Consider the following 16,765-nt stretch of genomic DNA (forward strand, 5'->3'; position numbering starts at 1 on the left):
AGCACACAGCGAACAGACAACTTGTTCAAGGCGAGTTGGAAATGCTATGGCCCTGACTTATATCCCCCATGCTTACCTGTGATTGGCTGCCAATTGCAGCATCAATTAACCTGGGAAGTACCTGTACACACCTAGAGCATGTGACCAGGTGCACAGGTCAGAGATCAAGGTCAACAAGCAGCACGATTGAAGCAGCCTGTCAGGCTGTCATGTCAGGGGTCATGGCGGCACACATGCGGCAAGGGATCAGTGTGGGACGCTGACTAGGCCTTGGGAGAACACAGGGATCATCCCACCATGGACAGAAGAAGCACTGATTACGGGTCTGTGCCGCAGGATGCACCAGCGTATTGTTAAGGGTCGTGGTAACATACCATGTTTCCTGACATCTAGCTTGTTGTGATTTCCCAAAAACTTTTGGAGAATGTGCAAAGTGAGCCTAATTTTTTTAAGAGAGTAATAACAGGTGATGAAACGCACCATCATCGCTTCACCTCAAAAAGGGCGAAATTAGCAAATTAAAGACCAAATCCATGCTCCTTGTCTTTTTCGACTTGAAGAGTGTGGTCCACAAGGAATTTCTACCTACCAGCCAAACTGTTAATGGTGCATTTTACACAGGATTGGCCGTATTTATGGCCACCAAATATTTATGAAGTGGCAGCATCGCACGGATCAGTTAGCATGCAATCCAGTCTAAAAAATATTGCACGGATCACATAGAATGCAATCCTGTGGTAAAAAAAAATATTGCACGGATCACACAAATTAATTTAAAAAATGGTTTGTTCCCCCATGGCTATAACCTACCCTGGGCTCATTGAACCAGTCCTGGTTTTCAAAATTCAGGGGCACAAAAAAGTGGGCTCCTCCAGTATTTCTTAAACCAGCACCAGGCTCATGGGCCAGTCCTGGTTCCCAAAATACAGAGGACAAAATGAATATGGGTATTTTAATAACCAGCACTGGCCCCAAACAGCCAGCAGGGTAATACCACATCCGGGGGCGCCTTCTTGAAAAATGTATTAATTTTTTTATTTTCTTACACTGATAAACCTGCACGGATCTGACTGACCCTGCAAAAAGACTGCTTATCATTCGTATTTACAGGTGAATTTGTATTCGAATTCACCAGTACGATTTATAGTAAATTTGCCGATGATATAGAACACTATGCCCGCATACTGTTCTATCGATAGCGTATGCATTCGCAAACAGCTGAATAGGGCTGACCCAGCTGTATAACATACAGCCGCTCAGGCGCATCCGGCTGTTTGTAAATTAGCCGATGTGGGGTTCCTGGCCGTATAACAGATCGAATATGTACGAATGAATGCAATCACCCCTTTCAATTTCAGTAAATTTACCGTATAAGTTCAATTCATTTTTTGTTTTCTGGATGTAGTACAATTAGTTTCCGAACAGACACATATTATACAGATGGAGCGCCTCTCATTCATTACCGGGAATCACTGGTGATAACCGGTGGAGAGGCGCTCTCTCTGACTGGGACACGCGAGCGTCCTAGTCACTCAGCGGTGGGGAGCAGAAACCCTGCCTGTCTCCACTTCAGGGAGACGGGCAGTGTGCGGGGAGGCGGCAGAGAGCTCCGTCGGAGCAGGTCGCGTGAGCTGGCGATTCTATCGTACGGAGTTAGTAGAGTTTTGTAATTGGTTGTTTTCTTCTGGTCGGGGCAACCTTGTAAATGTTGCCTTTGTTCTGACACATTATTGGTTGTTGAAGAAATAACTCCTGACATTTAGGTAGTTGATGTCTCTTGTTCTTCTCTTTAATTTCCCAGCTCTAATTCTCTGTCTTTCACTCTCTGCTCTAATTCTCTGTCTTTCACTCTCTGCTGCTTGGTTTTATTATCTTTCTTGTATTTTTCCTCTCCATCAAATTTCTCCTTTTGTGAAGAGTCTCTGTCACTCACAGGTGGCAGGGGAATCTGCAATAGCATCACCTTGTACAATTGCAGTATATTGAATGATACAATTTATACAGTTTTCTGCACCCTCAGCACTTCTTTTAAAAGGTCAATGCAATCAAGACTGAGCGACCTCATCTACAGCACAAAAAGCATATTCGATAATGCAACAATAAAACATATTGTGCTCTCAGCACTTCTGCTTAAGGTCATGATACAGACAGATGACAGAGACCTTACCTGTATGTTGCCTTAATAAAGTATCTCACTCCTTTATATGAACAAAGGAAGTCATTCTGGTTGACCCCCCAAGTCAACTAAACTCCACCCGCACAAACACCCGTCCACACACGGATGCCGATTTCACACGCACGCATGTGAATTGATGTTTTGCATAAAAATCCATTTGCAGCTTGCATGCATGGCTGAAATCATTCGATGGTCCCCAACTATCAAATGATTTCTAAGGCGTTCTCTGTGACAGATATTCTGTGCCTTGGTATGGGAAGAGGGCGGAGAGCTGACATACGGTGATGTCAACTGCCCGCCCCCGTCACCCGCCTCATGGGCGAATCACCATGGGAACACTCCCCCCCAACCCTCTCTCCCTGCAGCCTAACCCCCAGCCCCACCACAGCATAACCCTTATCCTCGCTGCTAGTGCCTAAGCCTAACCTTCCTATCTCACTGCCCAAACCTAACCCTCCCACCCTGCAGCATAACCCTACACCCCCCCCCCCCCCTTTTAAGTGCCTAACCACAACCCTTCCTCCCTGGCGCCTAACATTAGTTCGTTTAGGGTGGAAATGTTAGATTTCCTGCATTTGGAAAATAATCTACTGCATTCTATTTTACACACACACACTAATCATTATTTAAGCCTATAGCTTTATTTAGAACAAAATGGTAGAGCAATTCTATATTGAATAAAAAAAAAAAAAAACATTTTTAATTAATTTTAAAGTTAGGAAATAGCCAGTGCGCTAAATGATCACTCACAGAACAGTTTATTTATGTTGCAGGAAATCTATGGCTTATAGAAGCACTGAGCTTCTTAACAAACTGAAGACAGCTGGTGTTGGTGAACGGCCCATTATATGGGTTTCACATAGCATGGGAGGTGAGTGCCTTGCCTTACCTTGTTTATTCACTCGGTGAAAAAGTCCTATCAGTTTTGTGATATTGTGCCCGCTGGCAGCTGACACTGTTATATTATAGTATTAGAGTGAACACTCTTTTGCATTTACCCTCTCCAAACTGAGGATCAAAAACACTGCCTTCATACAATCAGACTGCAGTCAAATTACAGTACGCAATTCTGAAGCCTGTATATATAGAATTTGTAGCAGGGTAGAGAGCATGCTCCTGTTCCTTAAGGTGGTCTTGAAAAAAGTCCCCAAGAGGACCGAAACATCAACCTTTTCTGTACGCATGATGTTTGAACAAACACAGTGTTTGGACTATTAAGAAACCTGGTGAATGCTCTCTACCTTGCTACAAATATTTATGGAATGGATTCTTTGGATTTGTTTCTGAGATTCTGCACCCCAGCAGTTAGCAATATTGAACTTATGTGATTTGCTACCTACTCCTGGATGCATATATATATATATATATATATATATATATATATATATATATATATATATATATATATATATATATATATATTCGTCCAAATAGGACAGCACTCTCCTCCTCTTATTCACCAGCCGGGGTGTCCCAGTCCAGAGGGCATACCCAATGAGTACTCCCACACATCCAGATACTTGTAAATAGCTGCACTCATCGGTCTTCTCTTTTCATGCTTTGCAGATTTTTAATACATACCACAGCAATAATCACATGACAGTGGGTCGATGGTCAACGTTTCGGTCTATTATAAGACCTTTATCACGACCCCCCTCTCCTGTCTCCAAGAGTTTGCACACTGTTGGAGACAGGAGAGGGGGTCTTGATAAAGGTAGTTTCTGTTGTCATTATGATTTAAAAAGAGTAAACACAGTTGTTTGACAATAAATGGCTTCACCCAACCACTAACCATGAGAGAAAGAAAAGTTTGTGAGTTATCATTCATATTCTCTGACAAATGCCCAGAAAATCACAAATTCTGCTAGGGTATGTAAACTTATGAGCACAACTGTGTGTGTATGTGTGTGTATATATATATATATATATATATATATATATATATATATATATATATATAAATATTCCATAGACAAAATAACCTTATGGTTTCACATGTCCCATTAGGGCTTCTTACACATGATTTGACATTTCAGAAACCTGTTGTAACTCTTCCACTCAAACTCCAAAACGCAATGAAATTCCAGAAATTCCAGAAATTCCAGAATTAAGGCTGGCAGCTGGATGTGTTTGTTGCGCAATACAGATATGGTACGCCATCACAGCCTGTGGGTAAGTGCAGATTCAGCACTCTCACAGAGTGAGATTGCTGTCAATCACACAATGGTGGAGCTGCTAATTCACAGATTTGTGTGCTCATTGGAATACACACATGCAGTCTATACAACTGATGGTCTAAGCAGTTATGTGGTGCACACATCCCACTCAGTTCCCTCAGCCATCCCATTCAGGCACCACAACATTCCCATCTTGTTCCAACATCCTTCTCACTCCATACAGCCATCTAATGTTCAGCAGCTGACCGTAAGTCCCTCCAGAGGGTCGTGTCAACTGCAGGTAGAGCAATTGGAGTTGCTCTACCGAGTTTACAGGACATCTTCAAGAAGCGGCTTCTCTCAAAGACTAGCAGTATTCTGAGAGACTCCACCCATCCGAATAGTGATTTTTTTTCTTTACTTCCTTCAAATAGGCGTTATCGCTCGGTTTTATGCAAAACCAAACGATATAGGGAGAGCTTTTTAGTATACACATTTAGCTCCCTTAAACATTTTGGTTAAACTATAATACCCCATCTACGGTCTATGCATCTACACTTACTTCCATTATACGCTTCCATGCTGCTCTGTCTTCCCCAACCCTACTGCTGTGTTCTCCCATCTGTGCTAGTCTGTACTAATTTATCTGCACCACATGTCTTTCCCCATCTGTGCCTTGTCCGTACCACCGTTCTTCTCGCTGCGCTGCTCAGTGTTTCCCTCTTCAACATCATTCTGCCACACTGTCTTCTCTCCCATCTTCACCAGTTTTCTACCTATCCATGCCAGTGTTTTCAACCTATCTGCATCTTTACGCCTCATCCGCACCACTCTGTCTCCCTTCTGCATAATCTCCCCCTATCCTCACCACTCTTACCCCATTCATTTAGCTTACATTGCCGACAAGGTAAGTATTGAGGTCACTGTTAGGGCTATGGCCCGGGGAGTGGTGGTGGGGTGTTAGTCCTAGCAAACACCCCAAGGATTAGGCCTAGCTGCCACTCCCAAGGGTAGGTAGAAATACTTAACCCCTCCATGCTGCTCTGCCCCCCCATCCATGCAACTGTTTCTTTCCATCTGTGCTGCTCTGTTCCCCTCATCTACACTGCTCTATCTCCCCACCATCTGTGCTACTGTCTTTGCCCCATCTGCACCATTCTCTTTACCTTATCTGTTGCACTCTGTTGCCCCCACCCCACTGCATCACTCTGTCTTACCTTCCCCCCCTGTGCACCACAGTTTTCCACCAGTCTGTGTTGCTTTGTCACCCATCAGTGTTGCTGAGTCTTCCCCCTATCCACACATCTGTCACCCCATCCACACTGCTCTGTGTCCTCCCTCCATTCAACATCACTATTACCTCATCTGAGCAGCTTTTTCTTCTGCTTCGATCTTTGCATAGAAAAGAGTTGTGACCCTGGGGTCACCTAGGAGCGCTGGTAGAATAGAAGGAATATGTGCTTGTAACAATCGATAAAAAATAATAATAATAATAATAAGAAGAAATCTCTGAGAGCTGTTGCCGCTCCTTGGAAACAGAGGTTGTGTGCCTCTGTACAGATAGAACAAATTCAAAGAAATTGCATGCTGCCTAGGCTGCATACATACCCAAGGAGCGCAGTTGCACTGAGAGAAGGATAACAATAATGGATTCCCTTAATGGAAATATTTATTAAAAAGACAATTTATAGACAATTTATACATATACAAATTCATAGAAGTGCACTTCAAACATAGATTGGTCACTTGGCGATATCCTGGCATCAACACAGCTCCAAAAACGTGTTTCTCCGCCTCTCATCAGTCCTCAGCGGCTTCCTCAGTTTGTGAGGAAGCCGCTGATATCGCTGATATCGCCAAGTGACCCCTGTATACTGCTGCTAAAATTCATCTGCAGAGTGGGTACACTCTTTTGGCTGCAGCTACATCCCTCCTCAGCAATTGAAAACATCCAGCTGAGTAGAGGAAGGACTGAGCACTGACCACACAAAAAGTGGGGACATTTCTGTGCAGCCTAAAGCTCTATTGAGAGAGCAGGACTGGTAACTTTGCATACAAATCTGCCGTGTCAATATTGTATTGAGAAATAAGCATTTTGGTCTATCATACATGCCAAGCATCCGTTTGTCTTATGTTGTTTGTCTTGTCTGTCCAATCTATGTTTGAAGTGCACTTCTATGAATTTTTTACTCTATGTATAAATTGTCTATAAATTGTCTTTTTAATAAATATTTCCATTAAGGGAATCCATTATTGTTATCCTTCTCTCAGTGCAACTGCGCTCCTTGGGTATGCATGCAGCCTAGGCAGCATGCAAATTCTTTGAATTTGTTCGACCTTTGCATGTGTGTATTCCAATGAGCACACAAATCTGTGAATTAGCAGCTCCACCATTGTGTGAGTGACAGTAATCTCACTCTGTGAGAGTGCTGAATCTGCACTTACCCACAGGCTGTGATGGCGTACCATATCTGTATTGCGCAAGGAACACGTCCATTAAGGTGCCAGCCTTAATGATCGGAATTTCATTGCTTTTTGGAGTTTGAGTGGAAGAGTTACAACAGGTTTCTGAAATGTCAGATCATGTGTAAGAAGCCTTATTGGGACATGTGAAAACAAGGTTTTTTGTCTATGGAATTGCATAGCTTTTTTAAAATGTATTTAAATGTTTAATGAAAATGTTCTGGGCAAAAATATATTTTTATTTACCAAACAGAATTTTTATACTTTTAACTACTTTGTTGCCTTAAAAAAAACATGAAATTCCAATTAAATAGGGGACTGTATTAGGGCAACACACAGGGACATTAAGGGGGTGACACACAGGGTTGAGTGACTGTAGTGGGGGCCAGCAACACATAGTGTGCAGAGGACTGTAGGTGCAGGAGATAAACATGGAATTACAGATGGGGCTTTTCCTTGCTGGTGAATCGCCAGAACGTCAGCGCTGGCGATTCGCCAGCGGCCTGCCTCACCATCTGACTGAGACGCATGTGCGCGTCTCAATCTCCGTCGGCGGGGTGACGGGAACCCTGTCCGTCTCCGCCTCAGGGAGACGGACAGGGTTAGGGGGGGTGCGGGCAGGCGGCGGGGACCCCGGGTTACCGCCAACAAGCCGGCGGTGACCCGGGGGAGAGTCTGGAAGTGCCATCGGAAGGGGACGTGCGCGCGCCTCTCGTGCGCACGCGTCCCCTTCTCGTTATGCAGATGGCGCTGGCGGGGGATGGCGGCTGGCGTTGCCGTCGTCATCCCCTGCCAAGATGGGACCTGCCCCATCTGTAGACTAAAAAAATCACATCCCTGTGTGTCACACACCCCCACAGACCCTGCATGTGTCCCCCTTCAGTCCCCTGCACTCTGTGTCAACCCCCATACAGTCCCCTGCTCCCTGTGTCAACCCCCTATAGTCCCCTTCACCCTGTGTGCCCCCCCTTCTACAGTCCCCTGCACCCTGGGTGTCACCCCCTACACTACCCTGCAGCCTGTGTCACACACCCTACAGTACCCTGCACCATGTGTGTCAGACCACCTACCGTCCCCTGCACCCTGTGTGTCACCAGCTATACTGTCCCACCTGTGTGTCACTACCTATACAGTCCCCTGCACCCTGTGTGTCACCCCCTACAGTCCCCTGCACCCTGTATGTCACCACCTATTCAGTCCCCTGCATCCTGCATGTCACCCCCTATTCAGTCCCCTGCACCCTGTGTGTCACCCACCCACAGACCCTGCGTGTCACCACCTATAAGTCTCCTGCACCCTGTGTTTCACCACCTATTTAGTCCCCTGCACCGTGTGTTGTCCCCTGCACCCTGTGTTTCACCACCACCACAAAGACCCTGCGTGTCACAAACCTTACAGTCCCCTGCACCCTGTGTTTCACCCCTCTGGTCACTACACCCTGCGTGTAACCCCCCCACCGGCCCTGCGTATCACCACCTTTACGGTCCCCTGCACCATGTGTCACCCCCCCCACAGTCCCCGTCACCCTGTGTCACCCCCCTACACCCTGTGTGTCACCACCTATACAGTCCTCTGCACCCTTCGTTACACCACCTATACAGCCCCCTGCACCCTGCGTGTCACTTCCCCCCTACAGTCCCTTGCACCCTGTGTGTCACCCCTCTACAGTCCCCTGCACCCTATGGGCGAATTTATTAAGATGTGAAATACACTTCACAGGTCATGTTGCTATGGGCAACCAACCACATCCTGTCTACTATCTTCTAGAGGGTGGTAAATAAATAAGCAGTAGCTTCTGTGTGTCACCACCTATACAGTTCCCTGCACCCTGTGTGTCACCACCTATTCAGTCCCCTACACCCTGTGTGTTACCCCACTACATTCCCCTGCATCCTGTGTGTTACCCCCCCCCCCCCCCCCACAGACCCTGTGTGTCACCCCCCTACGGTCCCCTGCACCCTGCATGTCACCACCTATTCAGTTCCCTGCACCCTGTATGTTACCCCCTACAGTCCCCTTTACCCTGTGTGTCAGCCCCCCACAGACCCTGTGTTTCACCACCTATACAGTCCCCTGAACCCTGTGTGTCACACCCCCACATATCCTGTGTGTCACCAACTTTACAGTCCCCTGCACCCTGTGTTTCACCCCCCCTACAGTCTCTACACCCTGCATGACACACCCACCCACAGACCCTGTGTGTCATCACCTATTCAGTCCCCTGCACCCTGTGTATCACACTCCCCACAGACCCTGCGTGTCACCACCTATACAGTCCCTTGCACTCTGTGTGTCACCCTCCCACAGTACCCTGCACCATGTGTCACCCCCCTACACCCTGTGTGTCACCACCTATACAGTCCCCTGCACCCTGTGTCTCACCATCTATACAGTCCCCAGTCCCCTGGGGATACGGTCGAATGGTTGACCCACCCACAGTCCCTGCGTGTCACCCACCCACAGTCCCTGCGTGTCACCCAACCACAGTCCCTACGTGTTTTTTTCTGATGACTACTACATTGTGCCATATCACGTGAATTATTGGACCAAAATTGTGCTGTAAAGAATTTGCATTATTGTCTTTTTTTAAGAGTTTCTTAAATGTGTTAAAGAATCTGTCCAGTTGATTGATATACTGTCACTTTTATAAGTGCTCTTTTAACTGGTGGTGGCACATATACTGGTGCATTTTATACTTTCTTTTTTCATATATACAGTATATGCATGTATTAGGGTGTTCTAAAAATAGCCAAAATATATATTTTTTTAAGTTGTGCTCCTAGCATTGAACGTTTCTGTTTGGATAAAACAAATGAGGTTCCGCAAATAAATATTAAAAAAAAAATATTTTTGAGCCATCCCAAGCCAATAAAACTTTAAAAATGTACCACAAATTAATTAAATAAATATTTTCAACATTTAAAAAATATATAAAAAATATTAATAAAATACTGAAATACGCTGTGTAATGTTCTATACTTTATACAAATATTCTGAAGCATATAATCTAATGTTACTGTTAAAACTATTAGTGCCACTGGGGAGTTATATTATAGTTAGTTTCTCTCAGGCCTTTCTAGCTGCAGTCAGGATAAGCCTTTCGATGCTCAGAAACTACATGTAATAGAAATTGCAGTTCATCCTCATCCTTGGTTATTTTACAATTCAATTCTAGAATGAGAGCGACTCCTCTTTCGGTTACAATGTTGGTTACACGCAGGGTCTAAAAAAAGTTATATTGCCTTTAAATAACTCTTACAATTATTACACATTGTCACATCGGTTTTCCAATTTTTTTTTACCCCAAATCCCTTGAAAAGTTTCATTGTATTTCGGTTTGCTAAAGCATGAAGCTGGAAATTCCGAAAACTATGTTGATTAATTTTTGGTCTCACTATGTGGATTTCAGTGGCATGTATCATTGCGTGAACTATTTGAAGCTTTGTCTCGATAGAGTCATTATCGTTGAACAAGCATATACCCACTAGCTCATATGACCTATACCACAAATGTCCCAACATCTTATTTACTGTGGCCTTTGAAATATCTGATTGATCATACTGTATCACGTTCCTAATTAGCTGAAAGTCATTATATGGAGCACAAGAGGCTAGGCTGATACAGAAATTACAATATATAACAGGTTAGCTACACTATTAAGAGCTAACTATTTTGACTGGTAATGTTGTGGGTGTGGTACAGGGGTCCGACAGTCATTAGCCCGACGTCTAGCCACCTATTCTCCCTCTATGGGGGTCGTGGACCCCCGTGAGGGTAAATAGTAGACGGCCATCTGGAACCCGGCTGTCGGTGTTTTGACAGTCGGGTTCCCGACGTCGGGAAAAATTATCTCCCCAGAGTTTTCTCCACTGTTACTTCTAAATTGCTTTTGTTAGCTGTCACATTGGCACCTATTATAGTGCAAATATTATTTTCATTTCACTGCCAGTGCTCTTATGACTAATTTATGGAATGTTTTACTGGCCCTAATCAGGGACAGATTTTGTATTGATACGAACAAACAGTAAAATACGGTTCCCATAAAATATTTAGAAAAATTTTGTGTACAATATTCCATTATGTGTAATAAATGAAGTGCAAAAGAAGCTTAAACGGAATGACAATAACAGATGATTATATCACTTTGTTTAATTGTTTTGTGTGTGTTTTATGGGGTTTTTCTTTCTGTGCTATACATTTACTTTATTATAGGATCTTGACCTCTGTTTCAGATTATGCAGTTTTTATTCGCTCTCTCTATTTTCCCTGTTCTTCCCTCTTTTTAGTGTAAGTTCCGAAAATACCTCATGCCCCTAATTACTAAGTATTTTTAACATGCAGAAACAGAAAGTTGCACAGAAGAGGCAGGAAATACAGTATGCATTCATAAATAACCTTAGCCCAGCAACTGTTTAGTAGTTATAGACAGGGCTGAAAGTGGTCTTGGAGAGGTGGTGAAACCTTGAGGTGTCATTCTTAAACTAGGGTTGGCTAAACTAGTCCTCAGGATCTACCAACAGTTCATGTTTTCCAGACACCTAACTGGTGCTTAGGTGTCATAATTAATAACTCACATTTTCATATATGTGTTGCATTCATTTCTAAATGTCACATTGTACAGATTTAGAGGTGGCCTGGAAACTGTTGGTAGATACCAAGGACCGGTTTGGTCACCCCGTCTTAAACTTTATATAAGCAGCCCTTATATAGATGGTCATCTGATTAAACAAATGGCCTTGCTATGCCTGATATGTTGCATGGGACCATGCTCTTGATAGGATGTACATGTTCAATACCAAGTTCCTGTTCGCAACAGTTATTTTGTTGTGACCATTGCCAACACAAGAACCTTGCCTTTCCAGTGTTTTTACTAGTGTTCAAATATAGGAAAAAGTGATTTCAAGCTTATTCTCTCAGGATTGTTGGTGAAAAAGATGTTGGTGAATGCATCGAAGGACAAAGACATGCAAGATCTTGTGAAGAATACACGGGGGATTGCCTTCTACAGTGTGCCCCACCGAGGATCTCAACTGGCAGAATATTCAGTCAATGCTAGATTACTGCTGTTTCCATCTACAGAAGTCAAAGAGCTTAGCAAAGGTGAGAACATTGCTGCTTAGCACAGAAGGAATCCATATCCTCTAATGCATTGTTTTATACAGTAAAATACCTATGAAGTTTACATGTGTAATTCATTTATTTTATACTCTTTATTTATTAAAAAAAGAGGCAAATTATTGTACAAAACATATGCGCAGGATACAATGAACAGATTGCTCTCAGTTTTTCATAGAAATACAATACACAAAACACAGTTGTAGAAAATATAACAAAACTGGGGGGTGTCAAGGCAAAAAGAAGGGGAAAAAAACACAAGACAATGTAGTATAAAATGATTGGTTGGGGGGGGGGGGGGAGTTACAATTTCTGGCTATCAAAGATTTTGCAGCTGCCAGAACATGATAGGGTCTATATTCTGAAAAGGGAGTGCTAATAAAAAGACCAAACAGTCTAGGACAAGTGGAATGGTATAGGCCCCAGTATATGGTCATATTTTTTCCTTTCAACTGCTCATGTTTTCAAAATATGTGTATACATCTTAGACATGCCAACTAAAGGGGCCTACAAACATAGTGATAATTAGCCATTTTCTAAGCAATTTGATTCTCTAGATTGCTAAGAAATTAAGCATACATCGCTATGTGTGTAGAGCCCATAGTGATGGCAATGCGCGGGCCAACGTGACGCTATCACCGGTAGATGAAGAATGAGCATGTACCATAAATATAATCAGATTGCTTAGGCTGTCTCTACACATTGCGTTTTGACAGGTCCCTTTTAAAGTGACCTGTTTGGCAGGAAGGAGCCTGCACAATTAAATCTATGGCTGCAACTACACAAGGGGCGGTATTCAATGTGAATACCTGCGAGGTGCAGCAAATCCTTTTTAGGATTCGCTGCACATTCGCCACGTTCCGGAGCCGGCGGGCTCCGGTATTCAACGTGTCAGGGGCTCGCTGCCCCTGACTGGCGAATATGAGCTCCTGCGGTGAATGCCGCAGGGAGCCTGAGGACGGTGCCAGGCAGAGAGATGGAAGTCTCTCTGCCTGGCCCAGAATGTTTGTGGGGGGCAGGTGGGCTCCCCGGGTGCCAGGCAGCACAGGCTGCCCCCCGGGGGTGCCAGCAGGGGAGTGTATATTCACTATACCCGATCGTAACATCGGGTGCAGTGAATATATGAATATGTAATGAGCGACTCGGTTTCGGCGCCCCCTGCTGGCTGCTGTCAAATTAAATATATATTCATGTGCTTACAGCACATGAATAAAAGTAGCATGCCCCTCCTCAGAATAAAATTCCTGATTTTTTTACACCAAATGTAAAAAACAAAACACTTTATTTTAAAAGTTCACATTCCACTTCTCCATAAAAAGATAGCGATTCCTACTCGGTGAATCATGGCGAAAAAAACCTTCAAATGTATTCGCCATGTGGTCATTGAATAGGGTGATTCACCGTTTTAGTCAGAAATTCGCCAAACAGCACAAATTCGCCATAAAAACATGGCGAATCAGGCTCATTGAATACCGCCCATTGTGTTTTAGCAGGATGCAGTTGAACAGGAGCTGTTTACCAGGATGCTTACTCGAGAGGATATATACACAAGCCTGCTGCATCCAGCTAAAATGCAATGTGTACACTGCATCCTGTTCGACTGCATCTTGCTAAAACGCAATGTGTAGACGCAGCTTTAGCAAGAGACTGCATATTGCCTGTGTTTTGTATAGAAGGTGATAGTGATCAGCAATAGGCATTAACTTGCTAACTGAAATCTCCCATGCTAAGTCGCTAAGTTGAATCTCTGGTGCACATTGCTGACACTTTCCGAGCGATCTAGATGCCGGGAAGCTCAAGGATAAACACCCATGCTTAATCACTCATGCTAAATCGCTGGCAAAAATCGCTGTGTGTGTAGGCCCCATAAGACACCTATTCTAATGACTCTTTTGGGTATGGCACACTTGATACTGTTCTTTCCAGGAGTAATGCAGATGCATATACTACCCATGCCAAGCTGGTCTTGTGATTTAGACACAAATTCCATCCAAGATCATACGCCCCTGTTAAAGGCGAAAAATAATATAACCAGTTTGTTATTAAAGGCTATGCTTGGTGCAGCAGGAATCACATCATATTCCTTGTTTTGTACGCAGCAGGAAGCACATGAACTACAGTATAGCGGAATACAATTTCTTACAGTCAGCATATACAGCATCTCCTGCCTTTGTTGAACTGTAATAATCTCTTCTCTATATGGATCATAGAACACTTGGCAGTAATAGATAGACAACAGTCCATCCTCTCCACTATTAATCACACCTCGGGGGTGGTTCAACATCACTCAGTCCCCAGTGTATTCACGCCATGGACCGATGGTGTGATGCATGCATGTGGGCGATTATATTATTGTGCATGGCCGCTGTGTGAACACCTTTGGCGACTATCACAAGAGCTGAGGCATTCACACGGAAGGGGGGGGGCAGGCAATGGTCAGACAGGGGGATGGCGCTTGGGGATGCCCAGCGTTTCCTGGGCGTGACTATGAAAATGGTAGATGCACCCCGAAAGACGCTGGGCGTACCCATACGGCAGTGTTGTCAGGTGTCCCATGTGACATCAGCACCAGCTCCCTGTTTGCCCATCTCCGCCTAGATAAGTCAGCTCAGACTGACTTTTATCTGTGATCGGGTGAAAAATCATTTGAAGGATTTTTCAGCTATACGTTCACATCCAAATGAAAACATCCATTCACGTGCAAATGCATACATTCGGAGGGTGAAGGGGGGCGGCATTTGCTGCTCCAGCAGGCAGCATTGGACCACTCCAATTTACGCTGCTTACAGAACCATGCTGAATAACCCCCCCCCCCTTTGTTCTGCTGTCTGTGCATTTTAGGATCACTTAACAAATAATGCAATTGTTTACTATTTCATTTGTTCTTAAAGATTCTCCTGCCTTAAAAGAGCTAAATGAGGAGTTCCAAGAATTTGCTAAAAATAAGGACTTGAAGATTGTCAGCTTTGCAGAAACCTTGCCAACGCGAGTAGGCAGTATGATGAGACTACTTGTGGTGCCAGCAGAATCAGCAGGTCAGTACATTTACCATAAAATCCTATCCAATTACCTATTCTATAATAACAGCAGAAGAGCAGCTTTCAATGGCGTAGTTGTAATGTGTGCAGGTGTGCGTATTGTACTCAGGACCCCACACCACATACTGTACCCTGCACCCATAAGAAAAAAAGGGGTGGAGGAGATTGCGCAAAATTGATGACAGAAACAATAATAGGTTAAAAAGTACAATATTAATTTATTAAAACATACATGTGTACTAATAATCTATGCAATTGCACGGGGGAAGGGGTTAAGAATGGTAAAAAATGGGATATTGAAAAAGCTGCGTCCAGAACTAAGTAATGTCACCTAATCAATTGGCAAAAGGAAATGAGGTAGATGAGCAAATATTGTATCCTCTTTGACCCTGGGACATTAGCCTTTTTGCAGAGTGTCCTCCAATAAGGAACTTGAGATGGAAAAGTCCCCAGTATGGATTCTCTGTGATGTGGGTTCTGCTTTGAACCAGGTGTGGGTACCTTAAAAGGTGGCGTTCCTTTAGACGTGGGTACTCCAAGGTGTAGGCAGGTGAATGAACGTCCCAGGTCTGGTTTTCCTCTGGAAAAGAAGTAATGCAATGGTGTCTTTTCCTGTGCCAAGGTGGTGTCTGGATTTGCAGCAGAATGGAAGGGTGGGTGGCTGGGTAGCCTGGCCAACGCGTTTCACTGCTTAGGAGCAGCTTTTTCAAGGTAGGTACCTTGCCTACACCTTGGAGTACCCACGTCTAAAGGAACGCCACCTTTTAAGGTACCCACACCTGGTTCAAAGCAGAACCCACATCACAGAGAATCCATACTGGGGACTTTTCCATCTCAAGTTCCTTATTGGAGGACACTCTGCAAAAAGGCTAATGTCCCAGGGTCAAAGAGGATACAATATTTGCTCATCTACCTCATTTCCTTTTGCCAATTGATTAGGTGACATTACTTAGTTCTGGACGCAGCTTTTTCAATATCCCATTTTTTACCATTCTTAACCCCTTCCCCCGTGCAATTGCATAGATTATTAGTACACATGTATGTTTTAATAAATTAATATTGTACTTTTTAACCTATTATTGTTTCTGTCATCAATTTTGCGCAATCTCCTCCACCCCTTTTTTTCTTGTTACTTGTAGGGACTGACAATCCCTTTACCTTGATTGCTGCAGGCCCAACTGCTCATACAGGCGCCCCTAACAGACACCCAGGTGTCTGCCCACCCTTACCCTGCACCCATAGACTTTTCCACATTTACCACATTTTCTTGGAGATTTGTGCATGAGTTTTGCTGGCAAGAGAATGCCCCCTTACCCCCTCACTGAGACTACAAAAATGCCCCATTCTCTATTAAACCATTGTGTTGTATGCAGTCAGTTATTTCTGTCACGCACCTGACCTGTTAGTAACCATATGCCTTCTGCATAAGATTGCTGTGACAATTAGACCCCAAACTTGTTACTGTTTTAGTGAGATTATATTTATTACTAAAGCAAGTAAATTTGATGCTTTGCGAATAATCCATACAATTATGTTTGGTCTTTTTGTTGTTGACAAAATAATGATTTTTCCAAGTGTGTTGCAATAAACAGAATATGGAACATAAGTTTACAATTAGTCCCTATGGCTATGAGATTATTGACTTTAAGAGTGGTATTCGATTGTTTTTCACCAGCATTTCAGCTCGCCATGCCCAGATGGTGATGAGTGGAAATGCGCGAATGCATAGCTAAACCTGATCATAGTGCGCACAATATGTGCAAAAAACAGATCAATTAAATTTTGCCCTGCGATCTCTCATCATTTGAGATTGGAGA

At 43.8% G+C, this 16,765-nt stretch overlaps 1 protein-coding gene across 1 annotated transcript in view; it reads left to right on the forward strand.

Moving 5' to 3' along the window:
• SERAC1 (serine active site containing 1) overlaps nt 1–16,765 on the forward strand; it is a 108,219-nt gene that overhangs the window by 90,256 nt on the left and 1,198 nt on the right. The window contains exons 14-16 of the mRNA XM_083176348.1: nt 2,950–3,047; nt 11,713–11,895; nt 14,802–14,945. Of these exons, the coding sequence (XP_083032474.1) occupies nt 2,950–3,047; nt 11,713–11,895; nt 14,802–14,945 (425 nt within the window). The remainder of the gene's footprint in view (nt 1–2,949; nt 3,048–11,712; nt 11,896–14,801; nt 14,946–16,765) is intronic.

This window comes from Crinia signifera, chromosome 3 (assembly GCF_055691185.1).
Source record: "Crinia signifera chromosome 3, ASM5569118v1, whole genome shotgun sequence".
NCBI classification, from domain to species: Eukaryota; Metazoa; Chordata; class Amphibia; order Anura; family Myobatrachidae; genus Crinia; species Crinia signifera.